The sequence below is a fragment of the Trichosurus vulpecula genome, chromosome 8 (assembly GCF_011100635.1).
Source record: "Trichosurus vulpecula isolate mTriVul1 chromosome 8, mTriVul1.pri, whole genome shotgun sequence".
NCBI lineage: Eukaryota > Metazoa > Chordata > Mammalia > Diprotodontia > Phalangeridae > Trichosurus > Trichosurus vulpecula.
In genome coordinates this window covers 50,849,787-50,873,125 of record NC_050580.1, presented here as the reverse complement: position 1 = coordinate 50,873,125, position 23,339 = coordinate 50,849,787, and the positions used below count along the sequence as shown (strand labels likewise).

The 23,339-nt window shown below is 45.8% G+C and overlaps 1 protein-coding gene across 4 annotated transcripts; it reads left to right on the top strand.

Annotated features, from left to right (window-relative positions):
• UBL7 (ubiquitin like 7) lies at nucleotides 1-21,975 on the top strand. Of its 4 annotated transcripts, none has more exons than XM_036736048.1 (11): nucleotides 22-75; nucleotides 934-1,146; nucleotides 2,170-2,289; nucleotides 5,621-5,703; nucleotides 6,534-6,618; nucleotides 9,388-9,445; nucleotides 14,993-15,126; nucleotides 15,395-15,444; nucleotides 15,776-15,943; nucleotides 16,661-16,783; nucleotides 20,273-21,975. In XM_036736048.1, the coding sequence occupies exons 1-11, from the start codon at nucleotides 36-38 to the stop codon at nucleotides 20,408-20,410; spliced, it is 1,212 nt and encodes a 403-aa protein (XP_036591943.1). In that variant the 5' UTR covers nucleotides 22-35; the 3' UTR covers nucleotides 20,411-21,975. The 4 variants fall into 4 exon arrangements, with proteins under 4 accessions (XP_036591946.1, XP_036591943.1, XP_036591944.1 ...); XM_036736049.1 differs by having other exon boundaries at nucleotides 45-125; XM_036736050.1 differs by having other exon boundaries at nucleotides 51-556.
• Nucleotides 21,976-23,339: the final 1,364 nt, after the last annotated feature.

Sequence of the window (23,339 nt, the reverse complement as noted above, 5' to 3'; positions counted from 1 at the left end):
GAGGGACGAGGACGTAGAAAACTGCAATTCCCAGCATGCAACGCGGAGCTTCCGGCTTCCGGCGTGAGGGACAGAGTGAGTGTCTACCCCGGCGGTTCCGCGGCCGGGCTCCTTCCGCGGGACGGGTGAGGGGACGGGCCCCGGGTGGGCTCGGGTCCTGCGCTTTGGGATCCGGCCTCCGCAGTGACGCCGGTGGCATCCCCCACACTCCTCCCCTCCTACCCCACTCGGCCCCCTGCGGCTCGAGGCCTAGCCCGCGGGGAAGGCTTTGACCTCGAGCCCCAGGACAGGTGATGGAGCTGGGTGGTGGAGGTCTTCGGCTCTCCCTGAGCCCTCAGCACCGCCGATGAGCCCGGCCCGGAGAAGGGCCCGAGAGCACGGGGTCCCGGGCGCGTCGTCGGACCCCGAGTCCCCCAGGGGAGTGTCGGCCCCGGCCGCAGCCTTAGAATCCCCTGAGTCATCGTGATGAAGCGAGCCGAGAAATCTGTGACGTGTGCGCTTTACGGGGAGTTCATAAAGCAGTCCCGGCTTTTCAGTCAAATCCAGTAAACACTTAGTAAGCGCCTACTATGTGCCAGGCACACAGTACGGGTGGAAAGTGCAAGGATTGTCCCAATTCTATAGTTCAGAAAATTGAGGCTCCGAAATGACGTCACAGGGCAAATTAGGGCCAGGTGTCCGAACTTAAAGCTTAGATCGCACCATTGTTCTGTCCTGCTTCTAGCAAAAAAAAAAAAAAAAGGTGACGGGTCATGGAAATGACGTCATAATAATCAGATTAGGTAGGAAAATAGTGTGGCCACAAGGAATAGGAATCATCTAGATTTACTGTCCTGGTCTCAGAGTTAGCCTCCTGTTCAGGTTTAGAGGCAGACAAATGAGTATTTATTATTTCAGCCGCTAAGGATTGATTGAGAGTTTGTTTCCTTCCAGGGAGGAAAAGAGAGCGAGAAAGAGAGAGGATGTCTCTCTCGGACTGGCACCTTGCAGTAAAACTGGCTGACCAGCCGTTGGCCCCGAAATCCATCCTCCGGTTGCCAGAGACAGAACTAGGCGAATATTCCTTGGGTGCCTACAGTATATCATTTTTGAAGCAGCTCATTGCTGGCAAACTGCAGGAGTCAGTCCCAGATCCAGAGCTGATTGGTGAGTCTCAATCCAGAATGCTGAACATTTCAGATGTGTCATGGTGGATTAGTCACTCCATTTGCTGTTTCTTATGTCAGAGATGAGGTCCTGCTACTTTGGGTAAACTGAATTGTTAGGAAGTAGAGCTAGGGATCACATGTGACTCTTTAAGACTCTCCAGAATGTTTAAGTCTAAAATCTGGTAAATGAATCACAGAGTTATGTTGAGCTATCACACTGTTGTGTCTCCCAGAAGAGTTTTTAAAGTGAAAATCAGTGAGAAACTTGTCTTCTCATTTCCGGTAGTTCAGTGTTAAGAATAAATTCGGCTGGATGCCCTCTGATATCCCTTCCAGTCTTAGCCTTCAATTCTATGATTCCATTGTACCCAGTGTTTGTGACATCATCTGATCGGGTTTGTGCTTTGTTCAAGAGCCAGGGGTCCACAAGTGACCCCTCTCAATCCATTGGAACAGATCTTATGCATACTACATACTATAGTCAAAATATATTTGTGAACAATGGAACTCGCCTGTATGTGTCACTTTACAAACCTGGACACACAGATGTTGCTGTTAGGATCATAGGATTTAGGGCTAAGATTATTTTAATGCCTTAATTTTATAGATGAGGAAAGTGAAGCTCAGACAGGGGCAGTGACTTGTCCAGCATCACACAGGTAAAAAGCAGCAGAACCAGAATTTAAACCAAGCCCTTCTGATGATTCCAACTTCAAATCCAAATCCATTACCCTTTTCTCAACAATGTGTTGTTCCTTCTGAGAACTTAGTCATAAATCAATGAAAGAATTTATTGTCAGAAAAATAAAATAGTTGACAAGCATAACACTTGAAAGACCAGGCATGTCGATTGGCATGAACATTTTATTAACATTTCACTTTGAGATAGAAATTTTCGTCCTCTCTTTTCTTTGCCTTATGGCTAAAAAAAAAAATGCACTGTGTCGCTGCTGCAGGTTGTTTGGAAGTATTCTTAAATATCAGTCCTTCTAAGTGATAACAACTGATCTTTCTTTTTCAGATCTAATCTACTGTGGTCGAAAGTTAAAGGATGACCAGACCCTTGATTTCTATGGCATTCAACCTGGGTCCACAGTCCATGTTCTGCGAAAGTCATGGCCTGAGCCAGATCAGAAAGCAGGTGAGAGAATTTGGTGGTCTCATAGCCAGACGCACTTTCAGAAATTGTATCTCGCAAAGGAAGAGACATGCTATGAGTTGATAGGGTCAGGCCTAGAGCCATCACTTAATGAGATTGTTACAAGAATTATCTATTATTCACTTCTGAACTTCCCATCACTGAGTAAGACAGTATTGACTTTGTCTTTTTCTGTAATGTCAGTCCTTTTCTGCATTTCTGTCATTTCTGGCTGCTTGGGTAAGTATGCACTTGACATTTCAAATCAATTTACAAGTTTTTAAGTGCCTGCTATGTGATAAGTGCTGGAGATATAAAAAAATTAAAAGTAAAAACAAAACATATTTATAGTAATGGTGGAGGTGGGGACTAGGGGAGAATTACCAACATCTGAGGATGATCAAGACAGGTTTCCTGGAGGAGCTGGTACTTGAGCTGAGCTTGAGTGGACCTGGGGACTTGAGGAGGTGGCAGTGAGGAAGAAGGGCATTGTGGGCATGTGGAAGAGCCTGTACAGAGACACACAGGTTATGGGATGTCATGGATGGGGAACTGCAAGTATATCAATTTTACTGCAACTTATTTCTGATTTAGTGTCTTTGTGTTTTATACTCACTAGAAAAAAATATATGGAACACATTTTTGAGCTTTCCAACAGCTACCCTTTTTTTTTTTTAAAGCGTTGAGAAACATAATCTGTCTATAGACTACATCCATCAAGTGACGATTTGATTTGTAGGTACCATAGAACTAGGATATATTGAGAATTTATTTACCTAAACGTTAGAAAATCTTGGGTGTCGAGATTGTTTTGTCTAAAAAACACACATTTTACAGGTACTTTTGACACTACTTTGCAATGTCAGTGGCAGTGCAGTTATTAGCTTGAAATTTGTATCTATTTATTTCTCTCTGCAGGCAATTAATCGCACACATTCAATGTTTTTGTAAACTTGTTTATTTTTAAACATTATCTGTCAGTCCCAATACCTTCCCCCTCAACTGAGCAGTAAAACAAAAAACAAAACCCTCACACCAAACACACTGGTCTAGCAAAACAGATTCCTACATTGGCCATGTTCAAAAATGCATGTCTCATTATGGATTTTAAGTCCCATCACATCTCTGGCAGGAAGTGGGTGGTATGATTCATCTTCAGTCCTCTGGACTGGTTAAAGATTGCATTAATCAGAGTTCCAAAGTCTTAAAAAGTTGCTTTTCTCTATAATATTGCTGTGGTATAAATCGTCTCCTACTTTGTCTCATTTAACTCTGCATCAGATCATAGAGGTTTTCCCAGCTCCCTTGGAAAACCATCCATTTTGTCATTTCTTAGGGTACAATAATATTCCATTACATCCATTGTGTTGGTAAACAAAATGGGCTCTTAGCACTCAGTTCGACCAAGTTCCCTTGAAGAGTTTGGCCTTTGTTTCCTTGATTAGATTTGGGAGTCATGGGAGGGCCTAGTTTACACATGAGTTTGAGTGACATGTTTGGGACATCAGAGGCTTTTAGACCACCTGGGTTTAAGTTGCCTCTTTGTGATGATTCTAGGTCATGTGGGTGAGTCACATGTTTGACTCACCCTTGACCCTGGAAAAGATATAAAACCAGGGGTTGACTTTCTCTTCTTTGGCGCTCTTACCCACAGCCATGGTGGCTGTGACTCTGGGCCAGCCCTTGTTATGAGCTCCTGGGCTGAACTCAGGTGTTGGTAACTATGAATTGTATTTGGTCTGTCTGTCGATATTTGTAATTTGTTTGTATTTGCTCTGAAGTTCAGGGTGCTGGCTTTTTCCCCTGAACTGAGTGAGTGATATTTGTATGCTGGATTAAAGTAAACTTGTCAAACCCTTAACGTTGCTTTCCTTACTAAAGCAGATCAAAAGAACCTAGGCTTTTGCAGTGTGCTGGTAGCGTGCTTGTTGGTCTTGTGTTGGTCTTTCACCTGCACAACAGCTGCTAGCCAGATTGTTGAAACATCCATATACCCCAGTTTGTTTAGTCATTTTCCAATACATGGGCGTCTCCTTAGTTTCTGTTTTTTGATCATGAGGCCAAGATTGGCTATACATATTTTTGGTAGATACAGGCCTTTTCCTCTTTTTTTGATCTCTTTGAGGTATAGGTTGAGTACTCACACAATTGTACCAAAGGGAACACACCGTTTAGTGACATTAGGGTCATAGATCCAAATTGTTCACCAGCTTGGCTGGGTCACTTCACATTCACCAGCAGCACATTCCTTAATGGGCCTATTTTCCTTGAATTTCTTTCATGACTGAACAAGCATGTAAGATGCATGTACGACAGGCTGGGCACTTTGCTGGTTGATGGAGATACAAAAACAAAAAATGAAACAATCTCTACTCCAAGGCCGCTGACATTCTGTCCAGACATGATATCCTCCCTTTCACAAAGACGTGTATGAAGCCAAATTGAGTAAGCTGTGAAAACATTTTGAACCTATAATCTTTGTCATATGTCCTTTAAAGAAAGCATAGAAAAATATGACCCCATCCTTTCTGGATTCTAGACCTCTACACCCCCCCAAAAATATATTTTTTTTTTAATGCAAATGCAGCTCCTCATTTGGAGTGAGAGACAATCCCTTTGTGCTCTTAGGTGCAAAAATGTTACCTTTTTTGTCAAGTTCTCAAGAGCCAAAAGTCTAATGATGAATTTACTGATGTTGTATCTAGAGAGTAGAAAATTTCTCACCCTTTAAATTAGAAACATGGAAAAAATAGAGCCAATGTTGTTTTTAAAACTTTTGTTATATTGCTTAGAACTTAGAAATGTCCACATTTGGGGATTGTAGATGAAGCATCAAGCAGTTTGGAGCATCATCTGATATCACTGTCTGCTTTCTTGTCATGACACCCTCATCTACCAAATCTTCAAAGGTTTTTGCTGCTAATGGCGCTTATAAGTTGCTAGTAGATCATTTTTTCTTAATTTTTTAAAAGAAGCATTTGCTTTATTGGCAGGTGATGGGGAATGACCCTGAGTTCCATACCTCCCCTTACTTCCTAGAACCAGACCATCTGTACAGAGGTTAAGAAGGGCCAAGAATCATGATAAGCATGGCTAGGACCATGTGGGGTTGTGTGTAAATGGATGAAATTGAGGTCTTGAGATATGATCATTGAAGCCAAGCCCAGCCTGGGAGAAAGCAGCCCTGGGGAAAGAGGGAGCCCAGCATATTGCTCTGTTATCTCAACTAGGCCCTACCTTTCTCTGGCCTTCCTCTCAAGTGAAGGGCTGGACTGGGTGTATGATTGTACTTCTGCTTGGCTCTAATATATCTGTTGGAATCTCTTGCCCCTAGAGCCTGTGGACAAAGTGGCTGCCCAGAGGGAGTTCCGGGTCTTGCACACGGCCTTGCACAGCAGTCCTGCCTACCGAGATGCAGTGAGTATGTGGCGCAGGCCCAAATCCAGGATTTCTTGTCACTTGTTTGGTTACCAGGAACACAGGACAGGGTGTGAAAGGGATTGTGGAATCTGTGGAATCCAATAAAGCAACCAGAATGTCCTTGGGGTATTCTTGGTGTGTCTTTGGGCATCAGCAGCTCCTGTGTTCCCAAGAGAGGTCTGGGCACAGTTAGATAGAGTCAGCATTAATGACATAGTGCCAGTCTTGATCCATTGGAATAACTGCGTCTCCAAGGCAGAAACCCAGGTCTTCATGTTTTTGCTTTGCTTTATTATTTTGACTGAATAAATTGCTTCAGCTCTCTGGGACCCATTTTTTAATCTGTATAATGGCACTAATCCTGCCTGCCAGGTAGATTAGCAGAATTAAATCCAAATCTAAAGCCCTCACCATATGTAAAGGGGTATAGAAATGGACAGTTCTAGCTGACTGTGAACTGAAAAGGAGCTCTGGTGTGCATGAGGCTTTTTGTCCTTGGGCATGGAACCAGGGCATCCATTCTCAGACATCATTATCATTAGGGAGGTATTGATTTGGGGGCAGCACCAGAGGGGTCCACTGTGGTCAGATTGTCTTTATTGTTTCTTTCTCCTCCCTCCACCTTTCACTTCTCTTAGGAAAAATGGAAAAGCTCCTGCTACTATCTGAGCTATTGCCTGTGCTCTTTGCAGATGAGATAATGTATGTGCTTTATGTACCACTTTTAAAAGTCAAGATTGCTAAAAGGCCGTTCTCATGGAAGGTAGTGGTGTTTGCCTATTGGTTTTGGATGTCAGGAACACTTAGCTGTCTTCTTCTTTTGACAGGTCTTTAAGATGCTAGGGAATAAAGAATCCCTGGATCAGATCATTGTAGCCACCCCAGGCCTCAGCAATGATCCCATCGCCCTGGGTAAGTGCTGCAAAGAACCTGAGATGAGATGCTTGGAAGAATTCTTAGAGGTTTTAAAATCTCTATTGACTCTTTATCATGGGACCAGAGTGGGTAGAGTGGAACATAGAGTTGGGAAGATCTGGGTTCATGTGCTACATCAGACAGGTAATGCTGATCCCAAGCACAGGTCACCGGAGCTTTCTGAGCCTCAGAAAGCCTCATTTCTTGCTTGGTGCTATCATCAGCACTGTCGTTATGGCCACAGTAGTGGTTGGAAGCCTCTCATCTTCAGCCTCTCTCCAGCAGATGACCTCATGTCTTACTTTATTGAGTAGATAAAATCTGTCTGACTTTAGCCATCTTACTGTTTTTCCCCCAACACATCTCAGAACTGCTCTGCCTTCTGTCCTCTCCTGTGCTCATGTCCAGAAGATCAGGTGACATTTCTACCTGCCAAGGCTAACCACCCCTTCCCAGCCCTGTGCTGTCCGTCCCACCCTTGCCAGACTCCTCCTCTGCCTTGTTTCATTGATGGTCCCCATTGTTTATATCAACTTTCATATCTTCCTTGCTATTGATGCCTTCTCTCCTTAAAAACCCGCCGGGGTCTCTCCTGTACAGAAGAAAGCAATACTGCTTTCTCTTGACCTCCCTGTCCCTTGGAGCTCTCACCTTCTGTTTTCCCCTTTACTGCAGTCAGTTAACAGGCATTTGTGTAAAGAGTAGCAGGCACTTCCTGCCCCTTATTCCTCACTGCTTACTCTTTACCCCCTGCAATTTGGCTTTAGTTAGTTCCAATTATTCTCCTAAAACTGCTCTCTGCAAGGTCACCAGTGACTGCTTCGTTTGCTAAATCCAGGGAGCTTTTGGCAGTCCTTATCCTTCTTGATTTTTCTGTCGCATTTGGCACTCAACGACCCTTTCCTTCTCGGTATTGTCTCTTCTTTGTCTTCCGTGACATTGTTCTCTTCTGGTATTCTTTTCTTCTCACCTCTCCCTCTCCTCTTTCCTTCTCTCTCTCTCTCTCATTTTTTTTTTAGTTATGCTGTCTTTAATTTTTATTGATTTTTTTTCCATAACCCTCATTTCCAAATATATCCCTCCCCATTTCCTCATCCAGAGAGCCTCCCCTTGTAATAGAACAAAAAAAACAATTGAAAAGCTTTCAAATCATCAAAATCAGTGCAGCGATGCTAAGAAGAAGAAAAGCTGTTTATTGGAAGAAAATATCTAAATGTTTCTGATCAAGGTCTGATATCCAATATGTAGAAAGAAATAGTACAAATATGTAAGACCAAAGACCATTCACCATCCGACAAGTAATCAAAGGATATGAACAGATAGTTCTCAAAAGGTAAATTCCAACCTATTAACCATATGAAAGAATGCTCCAAATCACTAAATGATAAATGAAATACAAATGAAAACAACTCTGAGGTTGTACCCAGCAGACTAATAAAAATGACACAAGATGGGAGTAGTCAATATTTGTGGGGCCATGGGAAGAATACATTCTTGTAGAGAGGGTTCTTCTTGGGGTGTGGGGCGGACTGTCTTCCATGGTGAAATTTTCTGATTCTCTGGAGCTTGTTATGGGCTCAGGTTATTGGAAAAGGCTTCCCCGAGGAGGTGAGATCCCAGAATCAGACTGGGATATCGTGGGGATGTGACTTGGCTTGATTACATCATGGTCTTTGCAGCACTCAGCATAAGGCCTTGTACAGAGTCAGTGTCCAATGTTTGTTTCTTGGGTTTTTTTAAAATATTTTTCCTCCAATAACAAGTAAAAACAATTTTTAACATTTTTTTTTTTAAATCTCGAGTTTCATATTCTTTCCCGCCATCTTTCCCCTCCCTGCATGCCTGTCCCCACTCCCCCCCACCCCAAGACAATAAGCAGTTTGATACAGGCTATACAGGTGCCCAGTGTTTATTTGAATTCAATCAGTTTGAAAGCAGCTTCCTGACCTGGGTCAGGGGGAAATAGGAGTCACTGATCCCTTCTGGAGCCATTTCTTGACTTGTTGGACTTCTTCTTGGCTCTTTCTGTACATGGCAGTCCATTTTCAGCTCACATGCCTTTGCATAAGGTGGTGCCATGTGATGGCAATGCTCTCCTTCCCCTCCCCTTGGAACCTATCACTTCTTTTAAGGTTTATAGGCCATGTCATGTAAGAGGAGTTTCTTGAATCTCCCAGCTGTTAGTGGTGCCCTCCTCTCCTAATTACTGACCATTTATTTTATTAGATCCTCTATTTACTTATCTGTGAGTATGTTGTATCTCCCAGTAGAATGAAGTCTTCTTGAAGGCAGGACTATCTCGTTGTATTTATGACCCGGTGCCTAGCATGGTGCCTGGTTCATAGTAGGTGTGTATTAAGTATTGGTTGATTGATTGAGTTCAGCAGAGAGGAGAGCAAGGACGTTGAGTGTAGGGGAGCCCTGGGATGTCAAGGCCTCACGGACAGGGGCTGGCCTTCTCGTGGGCTTCACCTCACTGTCCCTGCATCTTGGGCCGTCACCAGTTGTCCTTGTCACTGGACTTTGATAACGTCATTAGTCCTCTTTGAAGATGAAGGACAAACATCATTAACGGTGGCTCCTCCGCTAGGCAGCTTCTTATGCCTAATAGGCTCTTAAAGACTGTTGAATTGAATAGGACCACCTGCCTTCTCAGATGTTTGGGAGCCCTTTACCTCTAGAGGCCACTGGAGCCCCGCAGCCTCTTCCTCCTCATGGTCTTGATTAGGCCTTTACTCTCTGATATATTTTCTGGGTCTCTTACAGGGGTGCTCCAGGATAAGGACCTCTTCTCGGTCTTCGCTGATCCCAGCATGCTGGATACGTAAGTGTGGTGTGGCTCCTCTAGCCAGGCACTTGCTGCCATAGAGCCGGGTAGAGAAAGGGCTGGAAACACTATTGAATTCTGAGTACAAGTGGATGAGAAGAACCCAGGATTTAGAGTTGCAGGGGGCCTAGGGAATGTCAGTTCTTTTGTTGTTGTGACTGAACAGGCTCTTCAGAAGAATTAGAAAAGCTAGTTGATGCTGAAAGCTCATTTCTGGGAAGGCCAAGTAGGTTAACTGGAAACACTCAAGGAGGCAGGAGGCAGGGACATCGAGGGAAGGGGTACTGGGGTAGCCCAGGGAGCTTTCTGACCCCTCCATGGCAGTGGTGGCAGAGGGGATACAGCCCTGGGCTTGGAGGCAGGAAGACCTGAATTAAAATCCCTTCTCAGACACTTACTAGCCGTGTGACCCTGGGCAAGTCACTTAACTTTGGTCTGCCTCAATTTCCTCTTCTGTGAAGTGGATAAAAGCATCTACCTCCCAGAGTTGTACCATTTGTAATGTGCTTAGCGCATGTTGGCACCATGTAAATGCTAGCTGGTATTCTTGTCATTATTACTGCCTCTAGGACTGATACCTTCAAATAGGGCAGATCCTGAGTCTCCTCCGAATGAGGCTGGAACTGACTCCTCCACAGCAGGAGAGTGGAGGAGAAGGGAAAAGAGACATACAGCTGTGGATGTCTGTGGGCATCCTTGGGCATAATGATATTTGGACCATGGCAGGAAAGGAAGGCAGACAGGAATGATTTAGGATTTCTTGGTGTTTCAGGTCAGAGGTTTGGGGGTCGTGGCCACCACTAAGATATTTGGTAGGGGGCTTACTGCTTTGCTGTTGCTGAGATCACAGGCAGGGAGACACCAGTCAGCCAGTAAACTGGGAGCTTCTAGCCCAGCATGTGCTGAAGAGACGAGTTTCCAAAACTTGGCAGGGTGCAATTCCATGGCATGGAGGCAGGCACTGCCAAGGAGGACATGGCTAAAGAGTAGGCAGCTTGTTGCGCCTTGCTTGACATATAGCAGGTGCTTAATAAATGCTTGTTGTTGACTAGTCGATAAAAAAGGAGGTCAGAAAAAGGGGTTTTTTGGGTTTTTTTCCCCCCAGGCTACGTGAAATGCCTATTTTAGCTGGTGTTGCAGTCAATAGAGCATTGGGCCTAGAGTCAAATGTAGCCTCAGACACTTTAGCTGCATGACCCTGAGCAAGTCATTTGAATCTCTCTTTGCCTTAGTTGTAAAATGGGGACAAAAATAGCACCTTTCTCACAGAGTGGTTTTGAGGTTCAAATGTGACAATATTTGTGAAGTGCATAGCACAGTGCTGGGCACATAGTAAGCCCTAAACAAATGTTCATTCCTTTCCCTTCCTACTTCATAGATGAGGAGACCAAGGCCTCGCCCAAGGCCACACAAACTCTTGTCTTTTCCAAGTGCTGGTGGACTCTCCCTGCCCGAGCTAGCATTGTATATACTGGCTTTTGGTGACTAGGCAGTTAAAAGCAACTAAAGCCAGAGGTTTGGGGTGAAACCAAGACCAGCCAGGACCACAAGAGGTCTAGTGGGTGACTGGTTTGGCATTGTCTGTCCCAGCCTCATTGTGATGAGGGGGTTGAGGGCTGGTCTGTGACTGCCAAAGGTTGTTCCTGCCAGGGGCTCCAGGATGGGCCAGGGCTGGGTGTCAGCCCAGCAGGCAGCAAACACTTGAAGCAAGGTAGACCATGCATGTCCTTGTCCTCTTCTTAAGCAGATCTGTTAGCAGAGGCTTAATTAATCAACACACGTAACGTAGGCTCGTTAATGCAGTTCTGTGCCAGGCACTGTGGGGGAGACACAGAGAAGAACAAGACAGCCCCTGCCCTCAGTGTTTGAAAGCAGATGCTTCACTTGGCGAGGGCAGCTCCTGTTTGGACCAAGAGGCAGCAGGTGTGTGTCATGTGACACCAGGAAGTGCTAGAAGAGATTAGAGGAGGGAGAAGAAAGGGCATCTTGAGCTGGAGCTTGGAGCATGAATAAGAGTTCAGAGGAGCAGAGAGGGTAGGCTTTTCCAGGTACAGGGAGCTGAATGCACAAAAGTTGTCTCTAGAGTGTTTATGAAACAGTGCAGAAGGCACCCTGTCTAGGCATCAGTGGGAAGGAGGAATTCTTCCCTTAGGAAAAGGAGAAAAACACCAGGCAGGTGCTGTAGTCTCCTGCCTTTGGAGCGAGGGGAGAGAATGCCATTTCCTCCTGTCAGACCTTCTTCCTCCCCCTGGAAAGGGAGAAACACCATCCCGTGGAGCTCCAGGTTTTTCCGGAGGAAAGTTTCCAGCCTGGTCACCTTTCTTGGGGGAACTTCAGCTCCCTCCATTTGTTTCCTGGCCTGAGGATTCCACCTACAGGTCAAACCCCTAGCGACAACAAAAACCTACCTAACCTTAATGATTAACAAACTCTCCATCCTAGTGAATTTGCATCTCTGTCATCACTCAGACCCCATTCTCTGGCCCCCTTACCCATCTGTTATTCCCATTTCCTTTTTCCATCCTACAGTGTCACATGTCCCTTCTACTGCGCCCTCTGGAATGCTTCATAGGCAACAAACTTGCTTTCATCTAAAAATCTCCTTTCCCACTCCCTCCATCTTCTGGTTCTTACTGACGCCTGGTTGCCTCCTGGCTGCATTTTCACTCGTTTCCCCCTGACTTATTAGTCGAGGTTGGGGAGTTTGACCTCTCTTTGCTCCCAGTGGCACTCGCAAGTTTTCTCTCTACGGCTGTCACTCAGGAGCCTTTCCTCTGAGATCACTCAGTTCATATCTACCACCCAGTCAGATTTCTACTAGGCATTGTCTACCAGAGCTCTAGGGTATTTACTATCTTTTCTCAGTGAGTGCAGCACCCTCATGCTGAGTCCTTCGGACTTACATTTGATGCTGTCTCAGACGCCCTGTTCTCACAGTCACTCACCGTACTGATTTCCCATGACCTACTCTTCTTCTCTACCACAGTGACACCAGAGGTGGTCATGACCTTGATCTTCGGTCACCCACAATGCACCTGCGAACCTTGAAATTCCCTCACTTGGTCACAGTCTATTGTGATTCCCCCTCTCCCTCCCAACCCCAAACTCTGTTCTTCGTCCTCGTTGTGCCCTCCCATCTCTTAAAACCTCATGTCTTCCCCAGGCCATCACCCTGCACTAGCTACACTCCCCTTGCTTCTCCACAGAGACCGTTTGGTAAACTAGTTCAACTGGTTTACACTTTTGGTCCCTTCTATAGCCTGTCTCGACTTTCCAAGACTCAGGCTTGGATCACTCTCACCATCTGCTGCCTTTGCTCCTACATGTGTGCTGCTGAATGAATCTGGAGAAAATAGGCAAATGTACTGACTGGGTCTACTACAGAGGTTTCCTAACAGTGGCTCTTACAAACCTTTTCATTCCCTCCTCAAGCCACCCATGGTTTCCCCTCCTCTCACCTTCTGGGCTTGCCTCATTTTACTGAAAAAATTAAGGCCTTTTGCTGATTGCTCTCTCTTCTCCCCTCCTCATCTCACATCACTCGTATCTCCTGCCATCATCTCTCTCTTCCCTTCTGTCTCACGTGAAGAGATGGCCTTTCTCTTTACCAAGGAAAATTCCTCTACTTCATAAATGATTCTGCTCCTTTCTGTCTTCTCCAGCGGATTTCCCCTCCATCCTCCCCACCCTTTCACTTAGTCTCTCCTTGTCTGCTGGTTGCTCATGTCTCTCCTTTCTTCAACGAACCCTCGCCTCATCCCTCAGTCCCCACTAGCTCTTGTCCTGTATCTTTCCTCCCTTTTGTGGATAGACCCTTGGAGAAGATTGACTGTACTAGGTGCCTCTACTTCCTTTCTTCTCCCTCTCTTTTTAACTATACAGTCTGGCTTCTGAACTCATTCAACCAAAAATGCCCTCTCCAGAGTTATTGATGATCTCTTTAAAGCTTTCCAAATCTGCTGGCCTATTCTCAGTCCTTATCCTTGACCTCTGTAGTGTTCGCCCCTGTTAGCCATGCTCTTCTCCATACTGGCTTTTCTGGGTTTCTGTGGCACTGCTTTATCTGGGTTCTCCTCCCCATGTCTGACAGCCGCTAACATAGGAGTCCCACCGGGCTCTGTTCTGAATCTTTTTGTCTCTTCTGTATACCGTTTCACTTAGTGATCTGACCAGCTCTCATCAGTTAGCTCTATAGTAATGATTCTGAAATCTATTTATTCAGCCCTTAGCTCTCTTTCTTAATGTTCAGTCTACCATCTCCAGTGCCCTCTTAGACATCTCAAACTGAATGTCCAGTAGACATCTTAAACTCCACGTGTCCAAAACTGAACTCATCATCTTTTGCCCTGAATTCCTTCCCCCTTCCTAACTTCCCCATGCTGTTCTCCCAGTCACCCAGGCTCACAACTTAGATGTCTCCGTCAGCTCCTCATTTGCTCTTAACTCCCACATCCACTCTGTCGCCAAATCCCATGGATATTTTTCTTCATGCCATCTTTTGCATACGCCCCTTGTCTCCTTTGACACTGCCACCCCCTTAGTACAGTCCCTCATCTCCTCCCACCTGGATTGTGCTAACAGCCTGCTGCTTGGTCTGCCCACTTCTGGTGTTTGTCTACTCCAATCTACCCTCTGCTCACCTGTCAGATTGATCCTCCTAAAGAGCAGGTCTGACCATGTTGTTTTCCTCCAATTCAGTGAATGCTGTTGACTCCCTCTCATAGGATCAGATATAAAATGCTCCCTTTGGTATTCAAAACCCTTCATACTCTCTACCTCCCCAGCCTTTCCAGTCTTCTTAAACCTCGTTGTGCACTCTGGAAGCCAGGGACACCAGTCTCCTTGGTCCTTGGTGTTCCTTGCACAAGACACTAGACATTTCCTTTAGCTGCCCTGACGCCCCCTCCCCTCCCCCGCCATGCCTGGAACGCTCTCCCTCCACGTGGCTGCCTCTTGGCTTCCATCAGGTCTCAAACAAAATCTCACTATATGCAAGAGGGTGATTCCTGATTGTCCTTAAGGCTGGTGCCCTTCCTCTGTTGATTCTTTCCAGTTTATCCTATAATAGCTTGTTCGTGCCTAGCTGTTGTTTGCACATTGTCTCTCCCATAGGACGGAGATCTTTGAGAGCAGGGACTGTCTTTTGCCTTTCTTTGTATCCCTAGTGCCTATCACAGTGCCTGGCACATAGTAGGTGCTTGATAAATGTATGACTTAACTGACAAAAGTCTCTTTTTGTATTGGCCTCTTCTGTGGTGGGGTTGTGGTTCAAGGAAGTTTCATACTATGTTTTGTACTAATAGAAAACTCTTCCATTGTAGTAGAGGAAGAGGGAGGATGCTGAGAAGGACAAACAAGCCTAAAGCTCCAGGATGACAAGTGCTTTAAGGTTCCTGCCTGGATTGGGCACAGGCACCACCTGCCTTGGACTTATCTTTGGCCAAGGACTCAAGTTGCTTGTCTGCTGTAGCTTTGCCCACCCCTCCACCCCCTTCCCTTTCTGCCTCTAGGTCACCTGAGTGTTTCTTGGTGTCCTTACCCCAGGCTGGTCCCAGCTCACCCTGCTCTAGTCAATGCCATCATCCTGGTTCTGCACTCAGTGGCGGGCAGCACTCCACTCCCAGTGGCAGAGGCCTCCTCTCGAAGCCTGCCTTCTAGTTCCTACAGGGATATGCCAGGTGAGCAAGCTGCGTTTTGGGAAATCAGAAGCCTTCCACAGTTAATGGTGCAGGGACTGACATCCCTCAGGGGGTCTGTATATTGCTGGGGACGGGGGAGTGGTTATTGGGAACACTCAGCTTGAGTCAGTGAAATGCATCTGTCCCGTAATTTTCCAGAGACAGAGAATGAAGTATAAATTTGTTAGAGAGTAACTTAAAATGAATTTTGGAACTGATTCTGTGGCTCTCTGCTGTTCTTACTGAAATCTGTTCTCCCCTGGACCAGGTGGCTTCTTGTTTGAAGGACTTTCTGATGATGAAGACGACTTTCATCCAGTAAGTCATCTTGACTACCTGCTGTTAGGTACAGTACCATGTTGTGGGAGAGAGCCCTTCACAGAGGGGCGGGATTCCCTTTGAGCTCCCCAGATGAGTGCGGGTTCTTTTGTTGTCACTGCACTATGGCTCATCTGGCCCTTTTCCTTTTCCTGGCTTCAGTGGATTTGAATTCTGTTGCCTTTGTGCCTAGGGAGATCTTGGGAGCTGCTTTTAGATTAGGGGCTATCTCTTTTGGCTTCTGCCATGATGGAGATCTCCCCTCAAGAGTTTTATGTGGCATAGATTACACTTACCCAGTTCACCCACAGGCCCTTCTTTTCTCTTCCAGAGCACAAGGTCCACACCCTCCAGCAGCACGTCTAGCTCACGCCCAGCATCTCTGGGATACAGTGGAGCAGCTGGCCCTCGGCCCATCACGCAGAGCGAGCTGGCCACAGCCTTGGCCCTGGCCAGTACCCCGGAGAGCAGTTCTCACACCCCTACCCCTGGCACCCAGGTAAGGGCAGGAGGGCAGGCTCCAAGGAAAGTGGAGCCCTACTGTGTGGGACATTTTCTTTTGCTGATGCCAGTAGCCATGGCTCGATGGAGATGGCAGGCTCTTCACCAAGGTTTCATAACTGTGGCACATTGTTCCTGCTGCTCACACATGAGCCCTGCTTTAGTGCCCGAGAAGCTAAAAAAAAAAATCACACTCCCAGGATGTTTCTGTGCTTTCTCCAGCTTTTTAAAATGGAGTTAAGGAATCCTAGAGTTGGAAGGGACCCCTGCTTTTGGGATCCCTTCTGCGTCATCTTTGACAGATAGTTATGCAGCCTTTGCTTGGACGCTGCTCATGCAGCCTGTCCTGTTGTTGGTCAGCTCCTAAAGCTTGTGTGCCTAGGCCTGCTTAGCAGGGAGCCTCTTAGTTGCTTTCTCCTCACTGAGAAGGGAAGTGATTAACTCCAGGTGGGAATGCACCCAAGAGGACACACAGGCATGGGGAGGGCTGCTTGGGTAGAGGGATTGGGTGGAGCTTTCTCACCCAGGTAGAGGCACCTCTGGGCTCTTGGCTCTTGAGCAAAGATACGTGTCTACCCTGTTGGGTAGTGGAGGGAAATGGAGCAGATAATAGTCCTAGTGGAGTGATTTGGGAGTTGGGGAGGAAGGTTTACTGGGGAAGCAGATGAACTTTGAGATTCTACAAGGGGGCCATTGACAACTGATTTGCTTCTAGGGCCACTCCTCAGGCACCTCACCAATGTCCACCAGTGTCCAGTCAGGTACCCCCATTACTAACGATCTCTTCAGCCAGGCCCTCCAACATGCCCTGCAGGCCTCGGGTCAGCCAAACCTCCAGGTGAGTCCCTCAGCTCTGGCCAGCTTTCAGTGGGTGCACCTCTCTTGGAACCTCAGAGTGGGAAAGGAGCTTAGTGGCGATGGAGTCAAAACCTTAGCTCATGCACAGATGGCCTCTGCAGCATCTCCAGCCTTTGGGGGCAGACAACTCACTTTCAGGGCATCCCAGAACAGGAAGTTCTGTCTTCCTTTAAGCTGGAATTTGCCTCATTTTAACTTCTATGTCCTGGTCTATGTTTTACCCTCTGGGATCATACATATTAAATCTAATCTCTTTTTCACCTAAGAGCTTTTCATGTATTTAAGTTTCCATTAAGTCTTTTCTTCTGTGGGATAAATATCACTAATTCTTTGTTTTTTTTTAAGTCCTTTTATTATCTGGGTCATCCTCCCCCAGATGTGCTCATCCGTGATCCTTTGCCATAGCCTGACTGGTAGATACATCCCTAGGGTACTATTGCCTTTCTTGTTCAGGATACCATAGTATCCTTGCCACTGTGCAGCCCAAGATCATTTTGCCTTTTTTTGCCAGTCAAGATACACTCTTCCATAGCACTATATTTTAAAGAGAGACTTGAGCATATCTCAGTTCAACCAATTACAAATCCATGTAGCTTTCCCTTTTGTCCATAATACGATCATGTGAGATTGTTGAGTGCTGTGCCGATTTCTAAGTAAATACTATCCACAGTGGCATCCCCTTTATTTCCAAAGTCTAGTCATTCTATCAAAAAAGGAGATGAAGTTAGTGTGCCACAATTGTTCTTGGTGACCTTCTGATGGTTCCCTGTGATCATGAAGAATCCACCCTCTTTCCCTTTTGAAACGTGGGCAGGTCATTTATCTGCTTTTTTTCTAGAACCTGTCCTGATATCCATGATCCTTAAAGATTACCAGCAAGCAGAGTTCATGTGATCTCAACTGGAAGTTCTTGAGCCCAAGAGACATGAGTTTGGTTAGAGCAGCTCTGTGTTCTCTTGCTGTCTTTGATTTCAGTTCCTTCTTAAAAGTTTTTTTTAATTGCTATCTTTTGTTTTTTTTTAGTATCTGTCTGTTTCAGTATATCCTTCCCCTCTCCTCCCAGAGAGACATCTCTTACAATATAGAATAAAAAAGATGAAAAAAATAGTTCAACAAAATGAACTTCTGTGATGTGCATTAATGCATACCCCAACTCCACAGCTTTGCAGAGAGGCCAGGAGTGTGAGGAAATGCTCGTTCCTGTCTCTGCATTAGCCAGGCCTGATGAGTACAGTTTTGCAACTTCATTTTTGATTATTGAATTGTTAAGTTGTTACTGAGTTGTTGCTGTTCTTTCCATTTCTACTGCTGTGGTCACTGTATACATTGTTTTCCTGTATCCATTGTTTTCTACTTTCTTTGCATTTCATTTCTCAGCCATATTTGTTTGACACTTCAACAAAAGAGTATTTCTTTTGACTAAAAGTGGAATCAGAATAGACATTGAGTAACTTTGCTGTTTTTCTGTTGATTAATATAAATCGTTCCCTTAAAGCAGTGGGCTTGACATGTTCTTATTACCCTTAGTATAGAATTAAAATAAAATGAAACCAACTGCCAGGCATATACCCCAATAAAGGTGTGTATGTGCACTGCCAGCCCCCACCCCTTACCAAAAGTCATGGTAGCACTTTTTGTGGTAGCAAAAAACTAGAAACAAAGTAGATGTCCATTGATTTGGAGAATGGGTAGACAAACCGTGGATAACACATTAAAAGGAATATTATTGGACCATAAGAAATGATGAGTGTGATGGATTTAGAGAAGCATGGGAAGACTTCCATGATTTGATACAGAATGAAGTCAGATGAACCAAGAAGACAGCGTACACAATGACCACAACAGTGTAAATGGAAAGAACAAATAACCAAAATTGAATGTCGGGTTATAATGACTGAGCTTGTCATTTTAATTAGAGAAAAAATGAGAAAATGTGCCTTCCTGCCTTCTTTATAAAGGGGGTGGGTAAGGTCATTGCACATGCTGTCTGCATGTACTGTCAGACTTAACGTATATGTTTTTGCAGAACTGGGGGAAGGAGGGAGATGGATGGGGAGTGGGGGGGGGATCCTTCCTTCTTGATTTGTGTTATGAGAGACAGCTCTTAGGGGAGGGGAAGAGAATTGTTGGAAATGGAGATGGTATAAAAACAGTAGGTATCAATTTAAAATGTTCTTAAAACTAAACAAAATCCCTAAATTGTCATCATTGGTTTTTGTAAAGGCATTTTGGTCCATCCCCTCTTTTAATGTTCTTTCTTGTAATTTAAAGCTCTTCATGGCTTGGCCCCTTTTTGCCCTTCTAGTCTTCTTTAGCATTAATCTCCTACATATTCTCCAGTCCTGCAGTTGTGGCCAACTTGCTGTTCTTTGCACATTGTGCCCCACCTCCCACTTTTGCACAACTTTTCCTCATGCCTGGGACCATCTCCCTCTGCTCCTGCCTCTTGGAATTCCTGGGTTCCTTTAAGACTCCACTGAGACTGGAGCTCTTTCCCTAGGTGGGAGGCCTGTCCTGGTTCTGTGAGCTCCCTCCCCTCCAGGGCTGCTTTTTTTCTGTTGTGTGTATTTGGTATTTGTTTCCTCTCTTAGAATGTAAGCTGCTTGAGGCTATGGAATGTTTGGCTTTTGTCTTTGCCTCTCCAGTCCTGTGCATACTGCTTGGCACATTGGAGGTGTTTAATAAGTGCTCATTGATTGATCTGTTCCTCAGACATATGCCCCTACTTCCATTTTCAGAGATAATATCCTCTTAAAATCTGACTTTGTTGGACTTTCCTAAGATGTCTTCTCTGCCCTCATTGGGATCATTTGCATTTTCATCATTAGAAATTCATTCTTGAGAAGCCTCCATGTTGTCCTTTAGATTTTTTCGAAAGATTTGAACTTTTACACATTCTGTTTCAATTCTAGAGAACATGTTGATTGCTGACATTTCTGACCTTGGTTGTTGTGAATTCTAACATGACTTTCTTTGTTTCTTTTGTGATTCCCATTGATTTCATTTCACCAACTTCTTTGGTTAGGATTAAGTCTAGAGCAGCTGTCATATTACTTCCTCTTCCTTTCGAGAGATTAGTTTGTCAGCAAGACACAAAGAATTTGCCAAAAGCTCAGGTTTTAGCAAAATCTGATTTCCAGTGGCTGTCTAGATTGTTGAAAAGCCCTTTTGACTTGTGGAATATCTTCCTCTCCCATCTTCGTTCCATTTTTCCCAGTCTGATTTCCAAGGGACATCCCCCTGCTAAGCCTTCGCCGTAAGTCAAATGTCATGTCTCCAAATCACTTTGTAACTCGCCTAGGTCCATACCACATTCTCATTTCTCTTACAGCTTTGTTGTGTTCTCTCTCAGCTGCTCTTTGCAGGCAGGAGTAGCCCCGTCATGTTTTTTATTTTCAGTGCTTAAGTGAAGTCTTACTTAATAAAAGTCAACTTGTTTACAGTGGTTAATTATCTTGTCTTCCCACAGAGCCAGTGGCAGCCCCAGCTACAGCAACTCCGAGACATGGGCATCCATGATGATGAGCTGAGCCTCCGAGCCCTCCAGGCAACTGGGGGGGACATCCAGGCAGCCCTGGAGCTCATCTTTGCTGGAGGGGCTCCTTGACCCCTGTCAGAGGTCGTAGTGCATGGGCCAGTTGGGATGCTGTAAAGATAAGATGTAAAGGTCCTGGGACCAAGATATTTCCCCAATACACTTTATGTGGAAACTGTTTGCATGTTGTGAAGTCTCCCTAGTCAGTCAGAGTGGGGGAATGTGACAGGAAGCAGGAGTGATCTGTCTGATCCTGCTGCCCTTGATAGATAATGGGATGTTGGCATTGGTTCTGGGGGGTTTTGGACTAGAGCCCCCACAGTATTATGGGCCAGTTCTGTGGGCCTGAGGAGTCCAGCTCTACAGGGCCCATTCTCCATTTATGGGGAGGGGATTGCCCCAGAGGTGTTCAGGGCTGAAGTATCTGAGGCATCTCTCCCCCAAGAGGAGACTGGCCCTGTGCCCAACAGTGGGGGACAAGGCTTCCCCTTACTTAACAGAGAATTTTTTTTTTTTTTAGTTCTGTGATTACCTGGAAATCCCATAGTCAGGAGTTCCCTGTTCACGTGTGAAGTTAACACAGGATCACAACTTGGAGGTGTTCTAGGTCAATTCATTAGTTGCCTGTGGGACTGCAGGGAGAGAAGATTGGAGTAGGACCTCCCCAGTTCTCCCTTTCCCACAGAGGGTTCAGAATTTGGCAACTGTTCACACTCCCCGATCCCAGTACTTCCCTTCTATGCCTTGGCCCACTCTAGGCCCTTCTGTGTCCCACCCTGAGGCCCAAGCATGAGGGTAGGAGGCTCAGAGGCAGGAGACAGAATCACAGAAGCTGAATTTGAACCCTCGCTCACAAACTTGACTACCTACATGACCATGGGCAAGTGATGTCACCCCCTGAACTCCAATCTGTAGAACAGCCAGTCATCCCTACACTGTCTGCCGTAAGTGCTTGCTACAGAAGTAGCTATTCTGATTAATAAGGGCAGTGGCCCAGCATCAGGAAGCCCCTGCCATTGGTAGCAAATGCCTGCTGGCTCAGGCCTTTCTCGTCAATGTCCAGTCTAGACGGGGAGGCAAGGCCCAATTACAGGAAGTGTTACGTGAATGGTAATGAAGTAGGAAGGTCCATGCTGGGAGCACAGAGTCAAGTCCAGCATCTCCCCATCCAGGTGGCTCTTCTGCAGCATCCACAAGTGGCCATTCATTCAGCCTTTTCTTAAAGACTTCCCACGGTGGGCCCTTCCACTTTGGGACAGCTTAATTGGAGGAGATTTCAGCCAAAATCTGCCTCCCTGCAGCTGTCCATTTGTTCTTAGTTCTACTCTCTGGACCAAGCAAAACAGATTCTTCATGACAGCCTTTCACATGTGAAAATAGCTTGTGCCCCCTAGGGTATTCTCTCAACTAAAAGTCCTGCATTTCTTCAATAGATCCTTGTAGGGCATGAGCTTAAGGCCTAGGCCTGCTGCTCTCCTCTGCATGCGCTTTGGGCTGTGCTCCATCGTAGTGCCAGCTTTCCCTGGTTCTTGGTTTCCTGCATGATTTATGAGGGGGAGGGCCACAAAAACTCCTTTTCTCTGTCCTGTGTGGTTTCTTTGGGCATGGTATGTTAATTAAAGGAAATCTATAACTCATTTCTGTTGTGCAGCTGATGAAGTGACGGTGCAGATTTCTCCCACTTGCTGCCCCCCTTCAGTTAACTTTTCTATAAGGGTATTTGAGCCAACAGAGAACAGGGGCAGGTATTCCCAGGGCACTCAGGGCCAATAAGTAGTCTGGGCAGGGCAGTAATATTGGGAAAGCAGTACGTCTTTGTGGTGGAAATAAAAAAAGCAGGGAGGTCCGGATTTGTCCAATTCCTCTTCTCCCTCCCCGCCCCCCCCCAATTGCTTGTTGTGGGAGCAGGGGGTGGGGGGGGGGGCGGGGGCGGGAAATGCTGGTTTAGCACCAGATAACCCATCACCGCCCAGCCAGATTATATACTAAGGCTTCTCAAAGGCTTCCGTTCCATATCTCCTCCTCCAGAGGCTACTGTAGGAGAAGAGACTTGGCAGGAAATGGGCTGCTTCACCTTCCTCTAATTCTTCTGTCGCCTCATACTTTGAGAAACTGTTACGCATGGAGCGGAGTTTTTGGAGCTGGCCAGAACAGGTTAAGCACATTACAAAGGACTGGACAGAGACTGATCATAGCTTTTGTCCACTTGGCACCTTATAATCATGAAGTGCTTTACATTTGTTCTCTCATTTCATCTCAGGAATTCTGTGAGATGATTAATGCAAGTACTGCCCCCATTTTGCAGTTGGGGAACCTGAGGCTTATAGAGGTATAGGCATTTGCCCAAGATAACAGCTAAGTTGTGGTTGTCAGGACTGGGGCTACAGTCTTGAAGCCATATTAGACTCAAGTACTAGGTTATACTTCCCAGAAAACTGGGTTATAAATTGTAGTAACAATAAGTGTCCTTGGTGGTCCTTCATACATTGTTTTCCAGCTAAGTGGCCATCCAGCCTTCATTGGAAGACCTTTGGTGGGAGTGGTGAGGGTGGAGGGGGATGGTCTGTTCTGTTTTTTGACAGCTTTTCTGATATCTAAAGAGCTTTCATGGCCCCCTTAAATCTTCAGGCACAAGGTAATCTTAGGGAGGGTGGTGTCAGCAACTGGGGAACCACCAAGGCCTGCAGGAGGCGGAGGTGTTTAAGGAGAGCATCCCAAGCATGGTGAACTGCGTTGAGCGCAGAGGTGCTGAGATGGAGGTGGGTGGGTCACGTGTGAGTGATGTGCAAGGGGCCTGTTTGTGGTCAGACCTGAACATTAGGTAGCTGTGGGGAGGATTGACTGGAGCAAGGAGAGAAAGAGTCAAATAGATCAATTAAAAGGCTCTTGTAGTGGTCCAGGGGAGAGGTGATGAGGTTCCGAGCTAAGGAGGCAGTGGGGGGGAGTGTTTGTGGGAGGGAGATATCAGTAAGATTTGACAGCTGATAAGACAACTTCCTTA

Coding starts and splice junctions, on each gene's coding strand:
- UBL7 (XM_036736048.1), top strand. CDS start 36: ATGCAACGCGGAGCTTCCGGCTTCCGGCGTGAGGGACAGA. Junction 6,619..9,387: donor CAATGATCCCATCGCCCTGG/GTAAGTGCTGCA, acceptor GGTCTCTTACAG/GGGTGCTCCAGGATAAGGAC. Junction 15,944..16,660: donor CCCCTACCCCTGGCACCCAG/GTAAGGGCAGGA, acceptor ATTTGCTTCTAG/GGCCACTCCTCAGGCACCTC.